This window comes from Bidens hawaiensis, unplaced genomic scaffold (genome assembly GCF_021521415.1).
Source record: "Bidens hawaiensis isolate Kalapana, Puna unplaced genomic scaffold, B.hawaiensis_p1.1 tig00037243_1, whole genome shotgun sequence".
In the NCBI taxonomy this organism is placed as follows: Eukaryota; Viridiplantae; Streptophyta; class Magnoliopsida; order Asterales; family Asteraceae; genus Bidens; species Bidens hawaiensis.
In genome coordinates, this window is record NW_027505468.1 from 28,943 (window position 1) to 45,541 (window position 16,599).

At 41.0% G+C, this 16,599-nt stretch overlaps 1 protein-coding gene across 1 annotated transcript; it reads right to left on the reverse strand.

The window, feature by feature from the left end:
* Positions 1-415: 415 nt before the first annotated feature.
* On the reverse strand, positions 416-4,402 carry LOC143613383 (uncharacterized). The gene is made up of 5 exons (XM_077087099.1): positions 4,216-4,402; positions 1,347-1,646; positions 987-1,238; positions 642-898; positions 416-487 (listed from the first exon to the last, which is right to left on the reverse strand). Exons 1-5 carry the CDS (start codon positions 4,400-4,402, stop codon positions 416-418), a joined length of 1,068 nt encoding a protein of 355 aa, XP_076943214.1.
* Between the last annotated feature and the right edge of the window lie 12,197 nt (positions 4,403-16,599).

Consider the following 16,599-nt stretch of genomic DNA (forward strand, 5'->3'; position numbering starts at 1 on the left):
GTTCAAAATACACAAAATCATTAGAGGGTTCAAAGTACACAACCAAAATACATTACTTAAGCAGCATAACCAAATCAACATCTAATGAAGTAGGATCCCATTAAGCTGCATTTTCCCTTCTTTTTTAGTGGGCCTGTGAAAGTCCTCACGTTATGGTCAGTGCTCCCACACCTGCTACATGCTCCAAGGTGTTCTTCCTTGTCAATTTGCCAGTTGCTGGTACATCATCCTTTTCCACAACTGACCTCTTTCTTGCCTTCTTAGGTCTGCCTGCCATGGTGTGATGCTTGGGTGCTACAATGGTTGTAGGAGCCTCACATTTTGTTCCCCAAAGTCATCCCATTTATTGGATTAATTTTAAAGGAATAAACCAACTTCCACCTATCCATTGTGTGCACCGGGTGAACCCAACTTTCTAATGCCCCCACCCTTCCTCCATTAGCAGCCATGAACCAAAGTGTAGCCACAGCATGTCTGCAGGGCATACCTGTACCAAATATAAGTCTTCATATAAATAAGGAAACTTGATACAATTAATTCAAACCAAATATAATCAGCATACTTGTAATTTCCCAGCCCTTGCAACTACAAGTCCTCATTGCCAAATTCATAACACGTAGATCAGTAGGTTTTCCACTTACCTCATATAGATCCCCTCCATTCCACTGCACACTGTAATGATTTGCTTGTTTCTTGATTGCTTCAAACAGTTGTGTGGCCCTAGGTGTTAGAAGGACTTCACATTTATCAATAATCCCAAGCACAGTCACAATCCTCCTCATTAAATACTCCCTCACATACTCAAGTGAAGATATGATGGGTCTGTCCCTGCCTTCCATAATGTTGCCATTGTATACCTCATACATATTGTTAATCATTATATCAGAAACTGCCAATCCTGTTAAAGGATTATACAAGATAATAAGCAGACAGTCTAATAAGTATCACAAGCATACCAATTAATGCTAAAGTCTTTAAATACTAACCAGAGTAGTGTGACCTGGACCAGGATTGAGGTGCTATTTTTGACAACCACAAGTGTGCATCTTTGTTGAACTCCTTTAACTCATTCATTGCAGTAAGAAACTCAGGTTTGATTGTTGAGGTAGCACATTTGTATAACATGTTTTTGTAAAGCATACCTCTAAATCCTGCAAGCTTCATATTCTCATGGATGTGCCTAAGACAGTATCTGTGCTCAGCACAAGGAAACAAAGTTTGAATGGATTGAAGAAGCCCTTGTTCAACATAAACAAAGGTTAAAAGATAACATAATGACAAATAGCTAGTGAACCTTTAATTCCTTACTTTTTTCCTGTCACTCATGAAAGTAAACCTTGAATTGCATCCCATTTCCAGATCTTCTGCCAAAAGCTCTAAGAACCAAGTCCATGAGCTAAAACTTTCTGACTCCACAATTGCATAGCAGACATGATAGATTCCATTGTTGCTATCAAGACCCACTGCAGTAAGCATCTGACCTGGAAAGGTGTCTTTCATAAATGCACCATCTAGACCAAGCAAATCCCTGTTTAACACTTTAAACCCCTGTTTTAAAGAAGCCAAACAAACATATATCCTTTTGAACTGTTTGGTTGTAGCTTCATGAGCTGATGGTACTTCAACCCTAATCTTAATAGTGCTACCTGGATTTTTATCAAGCAACTCAGCAGCATAATTGTTACACCCTAACCTAAGGCGGAAATTCCGGGGCGTGATCCGATTGCTCACAGCTCGAAGTTACTATTATAATATAAATGTGACAATATCTATTTAATTATTTTATTTCAAATTTGCACACAATATTTAAATACAACAAAACAATTCAAATAAATAAATATAACAAGTTTAAATCCATGTTTGTCTTTATTATAACCCTAAGGTCTTTCTAAGCGTCCATACTTCAACTCAAGCAACCTGCATATGCGTAGAAAACAGAGTTTGTCAACAACATATGTTGAGTGAGTTTATCACCAGTTTTGCACTAAAATAATGTTAATATAATAAATAAGAAAAATAAGCAAAACGTAATAAATGCGGTTATGAAATCCAACCATGAGCAAATAAGTTGTCGATTAAACCATTGCCAAGGGAATAGGGCGCCGGTAAATCAACCATGAGCAAATAATAATAAGACCGTTGCCAAGCGAATCAAGCGGTTGTCAATAATATGAGAACCCTCTCCAAGGGGATATGTCAAACGAATGCACATAAACAAGTAAGCACATAACAAGTATATTTGATTAATCACACACAATTACACGTTTGCTATTTTTAATATATATATATATATATATAGTATGATATATGCATATGTCCCCAAAACGTTGTGAAAATTGAGTAAAATAGGGGAGTAATAAAACTCACCTTAGATTAATGTCAAACGATTAGTAAATACGATTAAACGAGCTAACGAATAAGCGAGTCGTTCACTACGTGTCAAATGATATTAATGATCAGAACCTGAAACTTTGAGATATGATAATATTAGTAAAAACGAACTTAATGCCACTGGAATCGATCGAAACGAACGTCTAGAACTCCGGTTATGTTAAATTAAACGTTTAAGCGAGCTGGTACTGACCAGAATCCGAACAGCGAGTCGGAAGTTGGGTTTTGGTCAGTAGCCTTAAAATTTTGTTACGATAATGTTGAATCCGATCAGAAGTATGAGAAAACGTTAAGTCAAACTAGTTGACTATTTTGCCCTTTAACGAGTTTTTAACAAATTGACCAGTCAACACCCTTCAACCACCAAAATTGATTGAAGTTTATTGACTAGGGAATGTTAATGAACTATTTCTATGTTTACCACTTACCCTAAAAGTGAAAGAATCAACCACAACGAAGAGTCAAAGGTCGGTACAAAAGCAAAGTCAACCGATTAAGAGTGTATCTTCAACAATAATGCAAAAACCGAAGAAGATGGAGTATGGAAGAGGTAGGTGACGGCTGGGATTTGTGTATTAGGGTTTAGGGATGATTTATGGCAGAGAAATAATGATATGTTTATATAGGATTCACTAAATCGAACTAAATATGGTAACTTACTCGTATTAAGAACCGAATGGGCCTTTAATGATTAATTCAATATTATAACCAGTAAATTTTGTTCTTGATCAAGGGCTAAGGAGTATGAACATGTATCTAAGCTATAATCTTTTTCTTGGGTCTTAAAACACTCGATTATGTTATAAAATAAGCGATTTCAGGCCAAAAATGAACTAGGAAACATATAACAACAAAGCGAATCTGTGCAGACCCCCCGTCGTGCCGCGCGGCCACCTAGGGTGGTTCCCGTAGCGCACCGCCTAGGGCCACAAAGGGCAAAGTTTCATTTTTTACATATTTAGTCCCTGTAGTTTGATATTTGGTACATTATTGAACTTTTTATGTTTTAAATAAGGATTTAGACATTATATAAAGTATGAGGGGTATAAATTGAACATAGAAACTTAAATATATTATTTTTTTGTAATAATGAAGATCTAAATTATTCCCAGGTTGGGTTAAACATAAACGAAAATGCGAGATGTTACAATAATCCCTAAGCAAAGAATACTGTTCCTTGTAGTCCCCTTCAACTTTTTTCTATGCTTTCATCTTGGCCCTGCATGCTTTCATCTTATGAACACCAACACCATACTTCCTTCTAAATTGATCTTGAACTGATTTAATAGGGATTCTTCAATCTGTTCTAACTTATGTTCAGATAGAAAAGTAGATGTGCAAGCATCTATATTCCTTGATTGAATGCATGTGTGGTTGGTATTTAATGTCCTAACAACCCAACTTTGATAACCTTTTACTTTGGAAAGAAACAAATCCCATGGACAATGATAAACATGTGAATTTTCCCTTTTCCCTTACCACCATAATTTAGTTCGGGTCTTCTTCCCACTAGCCCCTTCCCCATTGTCTTTTTGTTCCCACTAGCCCCTTTACTTTTCCTTTTTCCTTATCAGCCCATTTGCCTTTGTATTTTTTGTATTTAGATTTCTGTTGGCTAGCAACATGCACCCCATACTCATCAACCTCAAAGTCTGGCTTAGAACCATTATAAACTTCCCTTACTCTTATGTAATCATCTTGTTTAATTTTAATTACCCTTCTAGTTTCAACTGCATGTTTTCTAATCAACTTCTCAGCCTCTTCTTTTCTTCAATACCTGGCCAAGATAAAACTTTGACATGTTTTCATTCGATCTTCTTATACTGTGCAAAATGTGTTTCCTATTGCTGGTCTCATTCTCATCTGATTCTGACCCACTAAGAAACTTGCCATTGTCTATTACATCCTCACCAAAATCTAGTGGCTGGCCAGTTTCTAAATCATCCCCATCTTCAACATCTGTATCAACATTCATTCTATAATCACTCATGTCCACTTCAGGGTCTGTCATGTTATTCTCCTCATCCACAATATACGTATCATCATCATCCTCACTTCCACCACTGCCCTCATTGTCAACCCTATTCTACTGTATATCCTCTTTCTCATTCCCAAGCCTACTTTGCTCACCAATGTCCACATCCTCTTTATAATTCCCAAACCCACTAGAATGAACAATATCTATATCCTCATTGTCATTTCCAAACCCACTAAAATGACCAACATCTATGTCCTTATTGTCAGCCCCACTAGATTGTGCAACATCATGTCCAGCCCCACTAGATTGCCTAGCATCCATCCCAGCCCCACTAGATTGCCCAATATCTTCATTTAACTTTAACGAAACAATAGCAAATGGTCCGGTTCATCAATCTCTTCAATAGTGATGGACTTAGACTTAGTTGGTGAGGTAAACAATTCCTTTATGTTTTTAGCACCATGAGTGGTATAAACATGGATGAGCTTATGCTCTTCCACATGTGTAGCTAACTCCAAACAATCTTTGTCACTACTTAGGTGTTCAAGGCCATTGTCTAAGTTCTTTTCAGGATGCAATAACTGGTAGTATATTGGCATTGTCCCATTGTAGCCTAACATGTGACACCCGGTAATTTCCCAATCCTATAAACTAAGTAATCAACCTAATAATTAGGTGATTGTGAATATTAGGCGCGCTAAATTAGAATCAGCGCGGGCATGTGTTATGTGCGCCCTGCGCGAGCGCGCTATATTAGAATCAGCGCGGGCATGTGTTATGTGCGCCCTGCGCGAACGCGCTATGTTAGAATCAGCGCGGGCAATTGTTATGTACGCCCTGCGCGAGCGCGCCATGTTAAGCACCAGCGTGGGCATATGTTATATGCGCCATGCGCGAGTATTTTGGTTTTATGCTTCCATAACTTAATGTTGTCTAATGGGTTGACCGTCCCGCATGATGCTAAGGCGGGTGCATCCCAAAACGTTTATGCGCATGCGGAAAGGGAACTAACCTCCCCGCATGGCGGGAACATTGAGAGCTAGTTTGTCTGAAGCTCCAAGATGGAATTGACTTCAACATAACTGATCACTATGTTGAAATACCAAGACCACCTGGAGAATCTACAAATGAAACTCAATGTCCCTAACTGCGAGAAGGTTACGCACCTACCCGCAGCAAAGATATGTCCTTCACGCAGAAAGCTATGCGCACAAAGTTATACGCGCAGAACACTTAGCCTAATCTCCAGATATAAGGGAATTATTCCCGCCCAAAAGGAAACAGTTGCGTGTTTCAGAGATTTCTACTTTTTAACTGTACAACTAACAAAAGTACCTGAAAAAGCATACTGTAACATGAAAAGTCAACTGTCAGCCACCCTACTCTCACCAACCAAAGACCTGCATGTCCTGTCCAAATCAAATCAGAATCTCTTATCCACTCCCTAGGACCAATCACCTCCACTTTTAAATAAATAATAATAATTTCCATACTTTATCATCATTACACCTAGATATAAAAAGATTACAATCCCCTAAAGCAAGGGATTGTGTTCCCTAAATCTTGCCTATAAATATGTAACCCAAACTATCACCCAAACACACTTCAAACTTCTCTCTTAAAGTTGCAAATTGCACTAATCATCTCCCAAGCATCCGTTTGATTTTCACTTCCGTTCCTGTTACTAGGTAAGCCGAGATTATAACCTTGAGAACTACTTTCCAACCCTTATATTCTCCTATTTCTTGATCTTAATATATATACTTCTTGTTATCTAATCGTATTCTAGACCTTCAATTCCGAGGCCAACACCAAGAAAACCCGAATCTCGATTAATCCCTTAACAAGAACCACAGGTGAGTCTCACAGCCCCTGTTTTCACTGTTTTCACTATTTTTAAACTGTTTTCGGGGCGAGGGACACGTACTTAAATAATGTTTTATCATGGTATACTTACAAGCTATGCAAGCGATTATGTGTTTAAATTATGTTTCATGATGAGCAATGCGAACGGTTATCTATGGTTTTCGATGTTAGTGCACCAGATTCGAGTAAGTGATCACTTTACCATTGGAACTCGAAGGGTAGGGACTGCTGGTTTGATCCACCCACTCGTAGGGGTCGCACCTCTTTGCATGGACGAGTGCCTAGAATGGAGCAGTACTATGGGATTGAGCCCGCTCGTAGGGGTCGCACCTCTTTGCATGGACGAGCGCCTTGTTTTCCGGCACAACGTCCGCGCGTAACCCGCGGGACGGTATTATTCGCTCGTAGTGGCCGCGCCACTTACACAGACGAGCACAGTTCCCAGAAATGTTCGCGCGTAACCCGCGGAACGATTTTATCAGAATATGTTGTCAAAACTATGTTTTACTAAGCATGTGTTCTAATGATGCTATCAGAATTATGTTTCAGAATGATTTTTATCAAGACTATGATGCAATACGATTTATCAAGTTACTAAAACTTGTGAACTCACTCAGTTTATACTGATTCAAATGTTTTACGTGTCTTTCAGGAGATAACTAGGTAGCGCATGGAGTCACACTTAGAGCACCTCACGCTGAACATCTAAAACTAGCTTTTTGGAAGATTTTAGTTCTATCCCTTCGATGCGCGCGGTTGTTCCCGCCGCGCAAGGGGATATGGCGTGGAAATCTTCAACAGTTTTTATACTTGGATGTTTTTATGTAATTTTTAAACAATGTAATGTATTTCTATTAAACATTTCATGCGCAATGAAAATCTTACTTTGAATGTTTGCAATGGCCCGTGCTTAATTATCAATCCCCACTCGCGCGCGCCCGGCTGTTTCCGCCGTTCAGGGCCGGGTGTGACAGATTGGTATCAGAGCACTGGTTATAGCGAACTAGGAAAAGAAGTTTTAACCTAGACTATAACCGTTGGGGAATCGCATGAAATATTTTTCAAAGAAAATATTTTCAAAAGAGAAACTACACACACACGTAGGAACACGGGTCACACAGTGTCTAGTAAATAAGGATAAAAACATTATGTGCTCAGAGTACATGCGCTAAGTTTGATATATTTTCACTCTTTTAAAGCGAGAATGCCTCCAACTAGAGCCAAGGGAATTACCATGACACCCGAGGAGCTCACGGAAATAATCGCGCAAGCGATCGCAACACATGAGGCTAGCAAGGCCGAATCTAGTCAGGGTCATCAGAACGAGACCCCAGAACCCGAATCAGGAGCCTTAGACAAAGGGTGCTCCTATAAGACATTCATGGCCTGTAGGCCTTGGCCATTCAAGGGTACCGAAGGGGCCATTGGGCTCTACAACTGGATTGACAAGATGGAGACAGTTCTCTCCATTAGCGGATGTAGTGAGAACCAGAAGGTCCTTTACGCGACCTGCATGTTCCAAGAAGCAGCTTCGTCTTGGTGTAAGCTTCAAGTGAAGACTTTGGGGCGAGAAGTTGCTCTTCACAAGACCTGGGAGGAGCTGAAGGAAATGATGATGAGAAAGTTCTGCTCTCGCGCAGAAATTCAGAGTCTGCAACAGGAATTCTGGAACCACACCATGGTAGGAACAGATATCGACGCCTACAACAACCGGTTCAACGAGCTTTGCCAGTTGGTGCCAGACATGGCAAACACGGAGGAAAAGAAGATCGAGAGGTATATCTTTGGGTTACCTCCTGTTGTTAGGGTTCCGCTCAACGCCGCAGCGCCTCCAACCTTTGATGAGGCGGTAGCGCGGGCCATCACCCTTACAAGGGATACGGTCCGTGCGGGTATGTTGACTACGCGCGGAAACGAACAGCGAACCTCTGACCCCAAAAGGAAATGGAACTCTCACCACCGAGGGTCCGACTCCAAGCAGCCACCGTTCAAGAAGCAGGAGAGCGCAAGGGTTTACGCGATCCAAGCCGCGGAGCCATCAAGGAAAGGGTACAGCGGGCCTCGCCCATGGTGCAGCAAATGCAAGTATCACCACGAGGGTGAATGCGCAAGAATCGAATGCGCCAAATGTGGCAGACCAGGGCACAAGACGATGAATTGCCGTATCAGAGAAGCTGGAGCGAGCGACAACTGCTACGCATGCGGGAAGCCAGGGCATTTTAGTCGGGATTGCCCGCAAAAGGGAAACCAAGCTCGCGAGAGAGCTTTTGTGATCGGCGCAGGCGAAGCAAAGGAAGAGCCAAATGTGGTAACCGGTACGTTTTTGCTTAACGGCCATTTTGCATCTGTCTTATTTGATACTGGCACTGACCTAAGTTTTATATCCGCTGAGTTTAAAGACTCCCTAGGCCTAGCAACCAGTAGGCTAGACACACCTTATACTATAGAACTAGCCAATGGTAGGCAGTTATGCGCGAACGAAAGAACTGAACAATGTGTAATAGTCATGGGAGGTCACGGGTTCAATATTAACTTATTGCCAATAGACTTGGGAAGTTTTGACATTGTGGTAGGTATGGATTGGTTAGTCGAGAACCACGCGGAAGTTATTTGCCATGAGAAGCAGGTTCGGATTCCACTGTTGAACGGAGAAACCTTGGTGATTCAAGGGGAAAGAAGGGGAGTTGCGACGAAACTGATTTCATGCCTAAAGGCGCGCAAGTGCCTAAGGAAAGGGTGCTACGCCTTCCTGGCGCATGTAGTAGAGAAGATAGGAGATGAACGAAGAATTGAAGACTTACCTTTAGTGCGCGAATTTCCAGAAGTTTTTCCTGAAGATTTGCCCGGATTACCGCCGCCGCGACAAGTCGAATTTCGTATTGATTTAGTCCCAGGAGCTGCGCCAGTAGCTCGAGCGCCTTATCGAGTAGCTCCATCTGAGATGCAAGAGCTATCCAATCAGTTACAGGAACTATTGGATAAGGGTTTCATACGCCCAAGCTTTTCACCTTGGGGAGCTCCAGTACTGTTTGTTAAGAAGAAGGATGGTTCGTTCAGAATGTGTATTGACTATAGGGAGCTGAACAAGCTGACAGTCAAGAATCGGTACCCCTTACCGAGGATTGACGACTTATTTGACCAGTTGCAGGGATCCAGTTATTATTCGAAGATAGATCTACGGTCAGGATACCACCAACTTAGGGTCCATGAGGAAGATGTGCCGAAAACAGCCTTCCGAACTAGATACGGCCATTATGAGTTCTTAGTGATGCCTTTCGGGCTAACTAATGCGCCGGCTGTATTCATGGATCTGATGAACCGTGTGTGCAAACCATACTTGGATAAATTTGTGATTGTGTTTATAGATGATATTTTGATTTACTCTCGGACCAAGGCCGAGCATGAGCAACACCTGAGATTGATTTTGGAATTGTTGAGGAAAGAAAAGTTGTATGCGAAGTTTTCCAAGTGTGAGTTTTGGCTTAGAGAAGTTCACTTTCTCGGTCACGTTGTAAACGAGAAAGGAATACACGTTGATCCTTCCAAAGTCAAGGCCATCGAAAACTGGGAAGCGCCAAAAACCCCAACTGAGGTGAGGCAATTCCTAGGACTAGCTGGCTACTATCGACGCTTCATTGAGAACTTCTCCAAGATAGCTCTACCTCTGACCGCGCTAACTCAGAAAGACAAGAAGTTTGTTTGGGGCGAAAATCAGGAAGCGGCGTTTCAAATGTTGAAACAGAAGTTATGTAGTGCGCCAATTTTGTCTCTGCCCGAGGGGACGGATGACATCGTCATTTACTGCGACGCTTCACATCAGGGACTCGGATGTGTCCTTATGCAGCGAGACAAAGTCATAGCGTATGCCTCGCGCCAACTCAAGGCCAATGAAAGGAACTACACAACGCATGATCTGGAACTTGGAGCAGTTGTCTTCGCGCTAAAGATTTGGCTCCATTACCTCTACGGTACAAAGTGTATAATCTTTACGGATCACAAGAGCCTTCAACATATATTTGATCAAAAGGATTTAAACATGAGGCAACGAAGATGGGTTGAATTGTTGAATGATTATGATTGTGAAATAAAGTATCACCCTGGAAAGGCGAATGTGGTAGCAGACGCGCTAAGTAGGAAGGAGCGAATAAAAACGCTACGAGTCAAGGCTCTAAGGTTGACCATTCGCGCAGATCTCTCTACCCGCATCCGAGACGCTCAGCAAGAATCCTTGAAACCAGAGTTTGTTAAAAACGAATCCCTTGGGGGTATGATTAAGAGTTTGGAACTTAAAGAGAACGGCAATCTATATTTCGCTAACCGCATATGGGTCCCTCTCAAGGGAGGATTGCGCGAGCAAGTATTAAACGAAGCTCACAAGACGCGGTATTCCGTACATCCTGGCGCAGACAAGATGTACCAAGATGTTAAAGCGCTGTATTGGTGGCCCAATCTTAAAGGCGCCATCGCGATGTATGTCAGTAAGTGCCTGACGTGTTCGAAGGTGAAGGCTGAATACCAGAAGCCGTCGGGGTTACTTCAGCAGCCAGAAATTCCTATGTGGAAGTGGGAACAAATCTCTATGGACTTCATCACCAAACTGCCAAGGACACCTGGGGGTTACGACACGATCTGGGTTATTGTAGATCGGCTAACTAAGTCAGCGCACTTCCTGCCGATCAAGGAAACCGATAAGATGGATAAGTTAGCCCGATTGTATATTCGAGAAGTAGTTTCAAAGCATGGAGTCCCGGTGTCCATCATTTCTGATAGAGATAGTCGGTTCACCTCAAGGTTTTGGAGATCGTTACAAGGGGCTTTAGGTACTCGTCTTGACATGAGTACGGCATATCATCCCCAAACGGATGGACAAAGCGAGCGAACAATCCAGACATTGGAAGATATGCTGCGCGCGTGCGCAATCGATTTCGGAGGTAGCTGGGATACTCATCTCCCATTGGTTGAATTTTCTTACAACAACAGTTATCACACAAGCATCAAGGCTGCGCCGTTTGAAGCTTTGTATGGGCGCAAGTGTAGATCCCCACTGTGCTGGGCTGAAGTGGGTGACAAGCAAATGACTGGTCCAGAATTGATCCAAGAAACAACAGACAAGATTTTTCAGATACGGGATCGCCTTAAGACAGCGCGCGACAGACAGAAGAGCTACGCAGATGTGCGAAGGAAACCGTTGGAGTTTCAAGTAGGGGATAGAGTACTTTTGAAAGTCTCCATGGAAAGGAGTCCCCCGTTTCGGCAAGCGAGGAAAGTTGAATCCGCGCTACATTGGACCATTTGAGATCCTGGAAAGGATCGGTCCGGTTGCTTATAAACTCCGTTTACCCGCCGAACTCAGTGGAGTTCATGATACGTTTCATGTGTCCAACCTCAAAAAGTGTTTATCTGATGAAACGTTGATTTTACCGTTGGAAGAGATTCACATCGACAAACAACTTCACTTCGTAGAAGAACCTATAGCAGTAACCGATTGGAAAGAACAAAAGTTACGCAGAAGCAGAATCAAGTTAGTAAAGGTTCAATGGAACTCAAGGCGTGGGCCTGAATTCACTTGGGAAAGAGAAGATCAAATACGCAAGAAATACCCACACCTCTTTCAGAACATGGCTTCTGCCAGCGACGTCTCCTAAATTTCGGGACGAAATTCTCTTAACAGGGGGAAAATGTGACACCCGGTAATTTCCCAATCCTATAAACTAATTAATCAACCTAATAATTAGGTGATTGTGAATATTAGGCGCGCTAAATTAGAATCAGCGCGGGCATGTGTTATGTGCGCCCTGCGCGAGCGCGCTATATTAGAATCAGCGCGGGCATGTGTTATGTGCGCCCTGCGCGAACGCGCTATGTTAGAATCAGCGCGGGCAATTGTTATGTACGCCCTGCGCGAGCGCGCCATGTTAAGCACCAGCGTGGGCATATGTTATATGCGCCATGCGCGAGTATTTTGGTTTTATGCTTCCATAACTTAATGTTGTCTAATGGGTTGACCGTCCCGCATGATGCTAAGGCGGGTGCATCCCAAAACGTTTATGCGCATGCGGAAAGGGAACTAACCTCCCCGCATGGCGGGAACATTGAGAGCTAGTTTGTCTGAAGCTCCAAGATGGAATTGACTTCAACATAACTGATCACTATGTTGAAATACCAAGACCACCTGGAGAATCTACAAATGAAACTCAATGTCCTAACTGCGAGAAGGTTACGCACCTACCCGCAACAAAGAAATGTCCTTCACGCAGAAAGCTATGCGCACAAAGTTATACGCGCAGAACACTTAGCCTAATCTCCAGATATAAGGGAATTATTCCCGCCCAAAAGGAAACAGTTGCGTGTTTCAGAGATTTCTACTTTTTAACTGTACAACTAACAAAAGTACCTGAAAAAGCATACTGTAACATGAAAAGTCAACTGTCAGCCACCCTACTCTCACCAACCACAGACCTGCATGTCCTGTCCAAATCAAATCAGAATCTCTTATCCACTCCCTAGGACCAATCACCTCCACTTTTAAATAAATAATAATAATTTCCATACTTTATCATCATTACACCTAGATATAAAAAGATTACAATCCCCTAAAGCAAGGGATTGTGTTCCCTAAATCTTGCCTATAAATATGTAACCCAAACTATCACCCAAACACACTTCAAACTTCTCTCTTAAAGTTGCAAATTGCACTAATCATCTCCCAAGCATCCGTTTGATTTTCACTTCCGTTCCTGTTACTAGGTAAGCCGAGATTATAACCTTGAGAACTACTTTCCAACCCTTATATTCTCCTATTTCTTGATCTTAATATATATACTTCTTGTTATCTAATCGTATTCTAGACCTTCAATTCCGAGGCCAACACCAAGAAAACCCGAATCTCGATTAATCCCTTAACAAGAACCACAGGTGAGTCTCACAGCCCCTGTTTTCACTGTTTTCACTATTTTTAAACTGTTTTCGGGGCGAGGGACACGTACTTAAATAATGTTTTATCATGGTATACTTACAAGCTATGCAAGCGATTATGTGTTTAAATTATGTTTCATGATGAGCAATGCGAACGGTTATCTATGGTTTTCGATGTTAGTGCACCAGATTCGAGTAAGTGATCACTTTACCATTGGAACTCGAAGGGTAGGGACTGCTGGTTTGATCCACCCACTCGTAGGGGTCGCACCTCTTTGCATGGACGAGTGCCTAGAATGGAGCAGTACTATGGGATTGAGCCCGCTCGTAGGGGTCGCACCTCTTTGCATGGACGAGCGCCTTGTTTTTCGGCACAACGTCCGCGCGTAACCCGCGGGACGGTATTATTCGCTCGTAGTGGCCGCGCCACTTACACAGACGAGCACAGTTCCCAGAAATGTTCGCGCGTAACCCGCGGAACGATTTTATCAGAATATGTTGTCAAAACTATGTTTTACTAAGCATGTGTTCTAATGATGCTATCAGAATTATGTTTCAGAATGATTTTTATCAAGACTATGATGCAATACGATTTATCAAGTTACTAAAACTTGTGAACTCACTCAGTTTATACTGATTCAAATGTTTTACGTGTCTTTCAGGAGATAACTAGGTAGCGCATGGAGTCACACTTAGAGCACCTCACGCTGAACATCTAAAACTAGCTTTTTGGAAGATTTTAGTTCTATCCCTTCGATGCGCGCGGTTGTTCCCGCCGCGCAAGGGGATATGGCGTGGAAATCTTCAACAGTTTTTATACTTGGATGTTTTTATGTAATTTTTAAACAATGTAATGTATTTCTATTAAACATTTCATGCGCAATGAAAATCTTACTTTGAATGTTTGCAATGGCCCGTGCTTAATTATCAATCCCCACTCGCGCGCGCCGGCTGTTTCCGCCGTTCAGGGCCGGGTGTGACATAACATATCTAATATCAGATCAAGCTCATGAATTGAAAACTTGTCTATGTCTATCAAGTCCACAAACATTACCTTACCTCCAACATAGGTACGGTTTGGAGGTGTTGTTTTTCACACCCCAACCTAAGGCGGAAATGTCGGGGCGTGATCCGATTGCTCACAAATCGAAAATACTATCATAATATAAAAGTGACAATATCTAATTAATTATTTTATTTCAAATATACACACCATATCCAAATACAACAAGCAATGTAAATATATAAATATAGGCTCAAATTATGATTATCTTGATTATATCATAAGGTCTTGTCTACGTGTCCAAATTCCAATCTTCAATACAAGCAACCTGTATATGCGTATATAAATGGATTTTGTCAACATAAAGTTGAGTGAGAATATTACCAGTTTTGGCATAACAATATAAATAAGCATAACGTGATAAGTGCGGTAAATATAATCAAACCATAAACAAGTATGTAGACTTTTGCCAAGTGAATCGGGCATTGGTCACCAGCAGGAACACCCGCTATATGATTGATTGAATAGTAATCCAACATACGATTGATTGAATGATAACACATGTAAGCAAGTAGCACGTATGTTTGATTAAATCACTCACAATAACACGTATGCATTTGTTTGAATATATATATAGTATGAAATATGGATACGTACGCATATGTCCCCAAAACATTTAGAAAAGTTACAAAATAAGGGAATGATAAACTCACCTTATATTAATGACAAACGAATATAGATACGAATTAGGGAGTTAACGAAAAAGCGAGTCGTCCACTACATGTCAAACGATATAAACAGATCAGAATAAGAGATTTTAGGATATGATAGGATAAATAAAATTGAACTTGTTGCCGCTGGAATCAACCCAAACGGACGTTTAGAATTTAAGTTTTGCTTGTTTTAAGATTTAAGCGAGATTGTACTGACCAGAATCCGAACAGCGAGTTGGAAGTTGGCTTTTGGTCAGTTACCTTAAAATTACGTTACGAGAATAAAAGTCTTCTGGACAGAACGTTTAATCCGATCAGAAGTATGAGAAAACGTTAAGTCAAACTTGTTGACTATTTTGCCCTTTAACGAGTTTTAAACGATTTGACCAGTCAACACCCTTCAACCACCGAAATTGATTGAAGGTTATTGACTAGGGAATGTATATGAACGATTTCTATGTTTGGACACGTAGACAAGACCTTATGATATAATCAAGATAATCATAATTTGAGCTTATATTTATATATTTAAATTGTTTGTTGTATTTGGATATGGTGTGTATATTTGAAATAAAATAATTAATTAGATATTGTCACTTTTATATTATGATAGTATTTTCGAGTTGTGAGCAATCGGATCACGCCCCCACATTTCTGCCTTAGGTTGGGGTGTGACAGATTGGTATTAGAGCCGAAAGTTATAAGATAGGTCGTTAGAAATGATCCTAGACATATGGCTAGGAACCCTATACGTGCTTATTTAAACTGCCTTATGTGCTATTTATTAAATTGTTTACAGCTTGCTTAGATTAATTATTTAATCGTGTTTATCTTATTTATTTATTGCACACACACACAAATTCCGACGCTATGCCTCAATTCAAAATATTTTTCTAAATCTTTTATTTTAGTGGATTTCCTTTTATTGTGGGAAATTCCTTGGGAATTCCCATGTTTTGTTTTGTTCCTTCACCTTGAAGCGTGGGGGTATGACAAATGTCGTGCAACCATGACTTCAAGTGGTATCCGTAATCGGCTAAACGGTTGCATGGTAAGCATAACCGGCTAAACGGTTATACTTCTAAATTGTGTTTTTGGTTATTTTAAGTTTATTTAATTCGTTGATTTGATTTAATTGAGTCGGTTAAATGCCATGTAACGCTCATGGTCCGAACAACTCATTTGATGCGATAATTCGTTAATTAGTTGGGTCAGTTAAATACCATGTACATGCTCATGGGCTGAACAACTCAATTGTTTATTTCTTGTTAATTTGAATTGGGGCAACAAATTGCCATGGAACCCTCATGGGAGGCCAATTCACAAACTTATGTTGCTTTATTTAGTTGGATCATTCAAATTGCCATGGAAAGCTCATGGGAGGTCAACACGTTTGATATGTTTAGATATTTTATTCTTGGACAATTTTATAAACACTGTTCATTTACTTAAATGCTTCAAACTTATACACATTATTTTGAATTCGGACTCGTCCTCGATTCATCACTTGCACAATTCTATTAAGTTTCTCTATTGTTCTACATTGACTCATTTCCACAACTTACCTATTATCTCATTAAAATTTCATCCTTGGTCCTCATAGAATGTCTTCCCTAGGAAATCATCATCATAATCAACATCGTCCACCTATTTCTCGTGATTGCTGTTCGACTACTAGGATCGACAAGTAGTTTGCTGATGTATTCCGTTAACCAAACAACCGCCAACCTCGA

What these genes read in the sequence shown, in the direction of transcription:
- LOC143613383 (XM_077087099.1), bottom strand. Translation starts at nt 4,402, where the DNA reads ATGACAGACCCTGAAGTGGACATGAGTGATTATAGAATGAATGTTGAT. An exon ending in TAGGAAACACATTTTGCACA is followed by an intron (nt 1,647 to 4,215) that starts GTATAAGAAGAT and finishes ATAAAAATCCAG; the next exon opens with GTAGCACTATTAAGATTAGG. An exon ending in AGAAGATCTGGAAATGGGAT is followed by an intron (nt 1,239 to 1,346) that starts GCAATTCAAGGT and finishes ATGTTGAACAAG; the next exon opens with GGCTTCTTCAATCCATTCAA.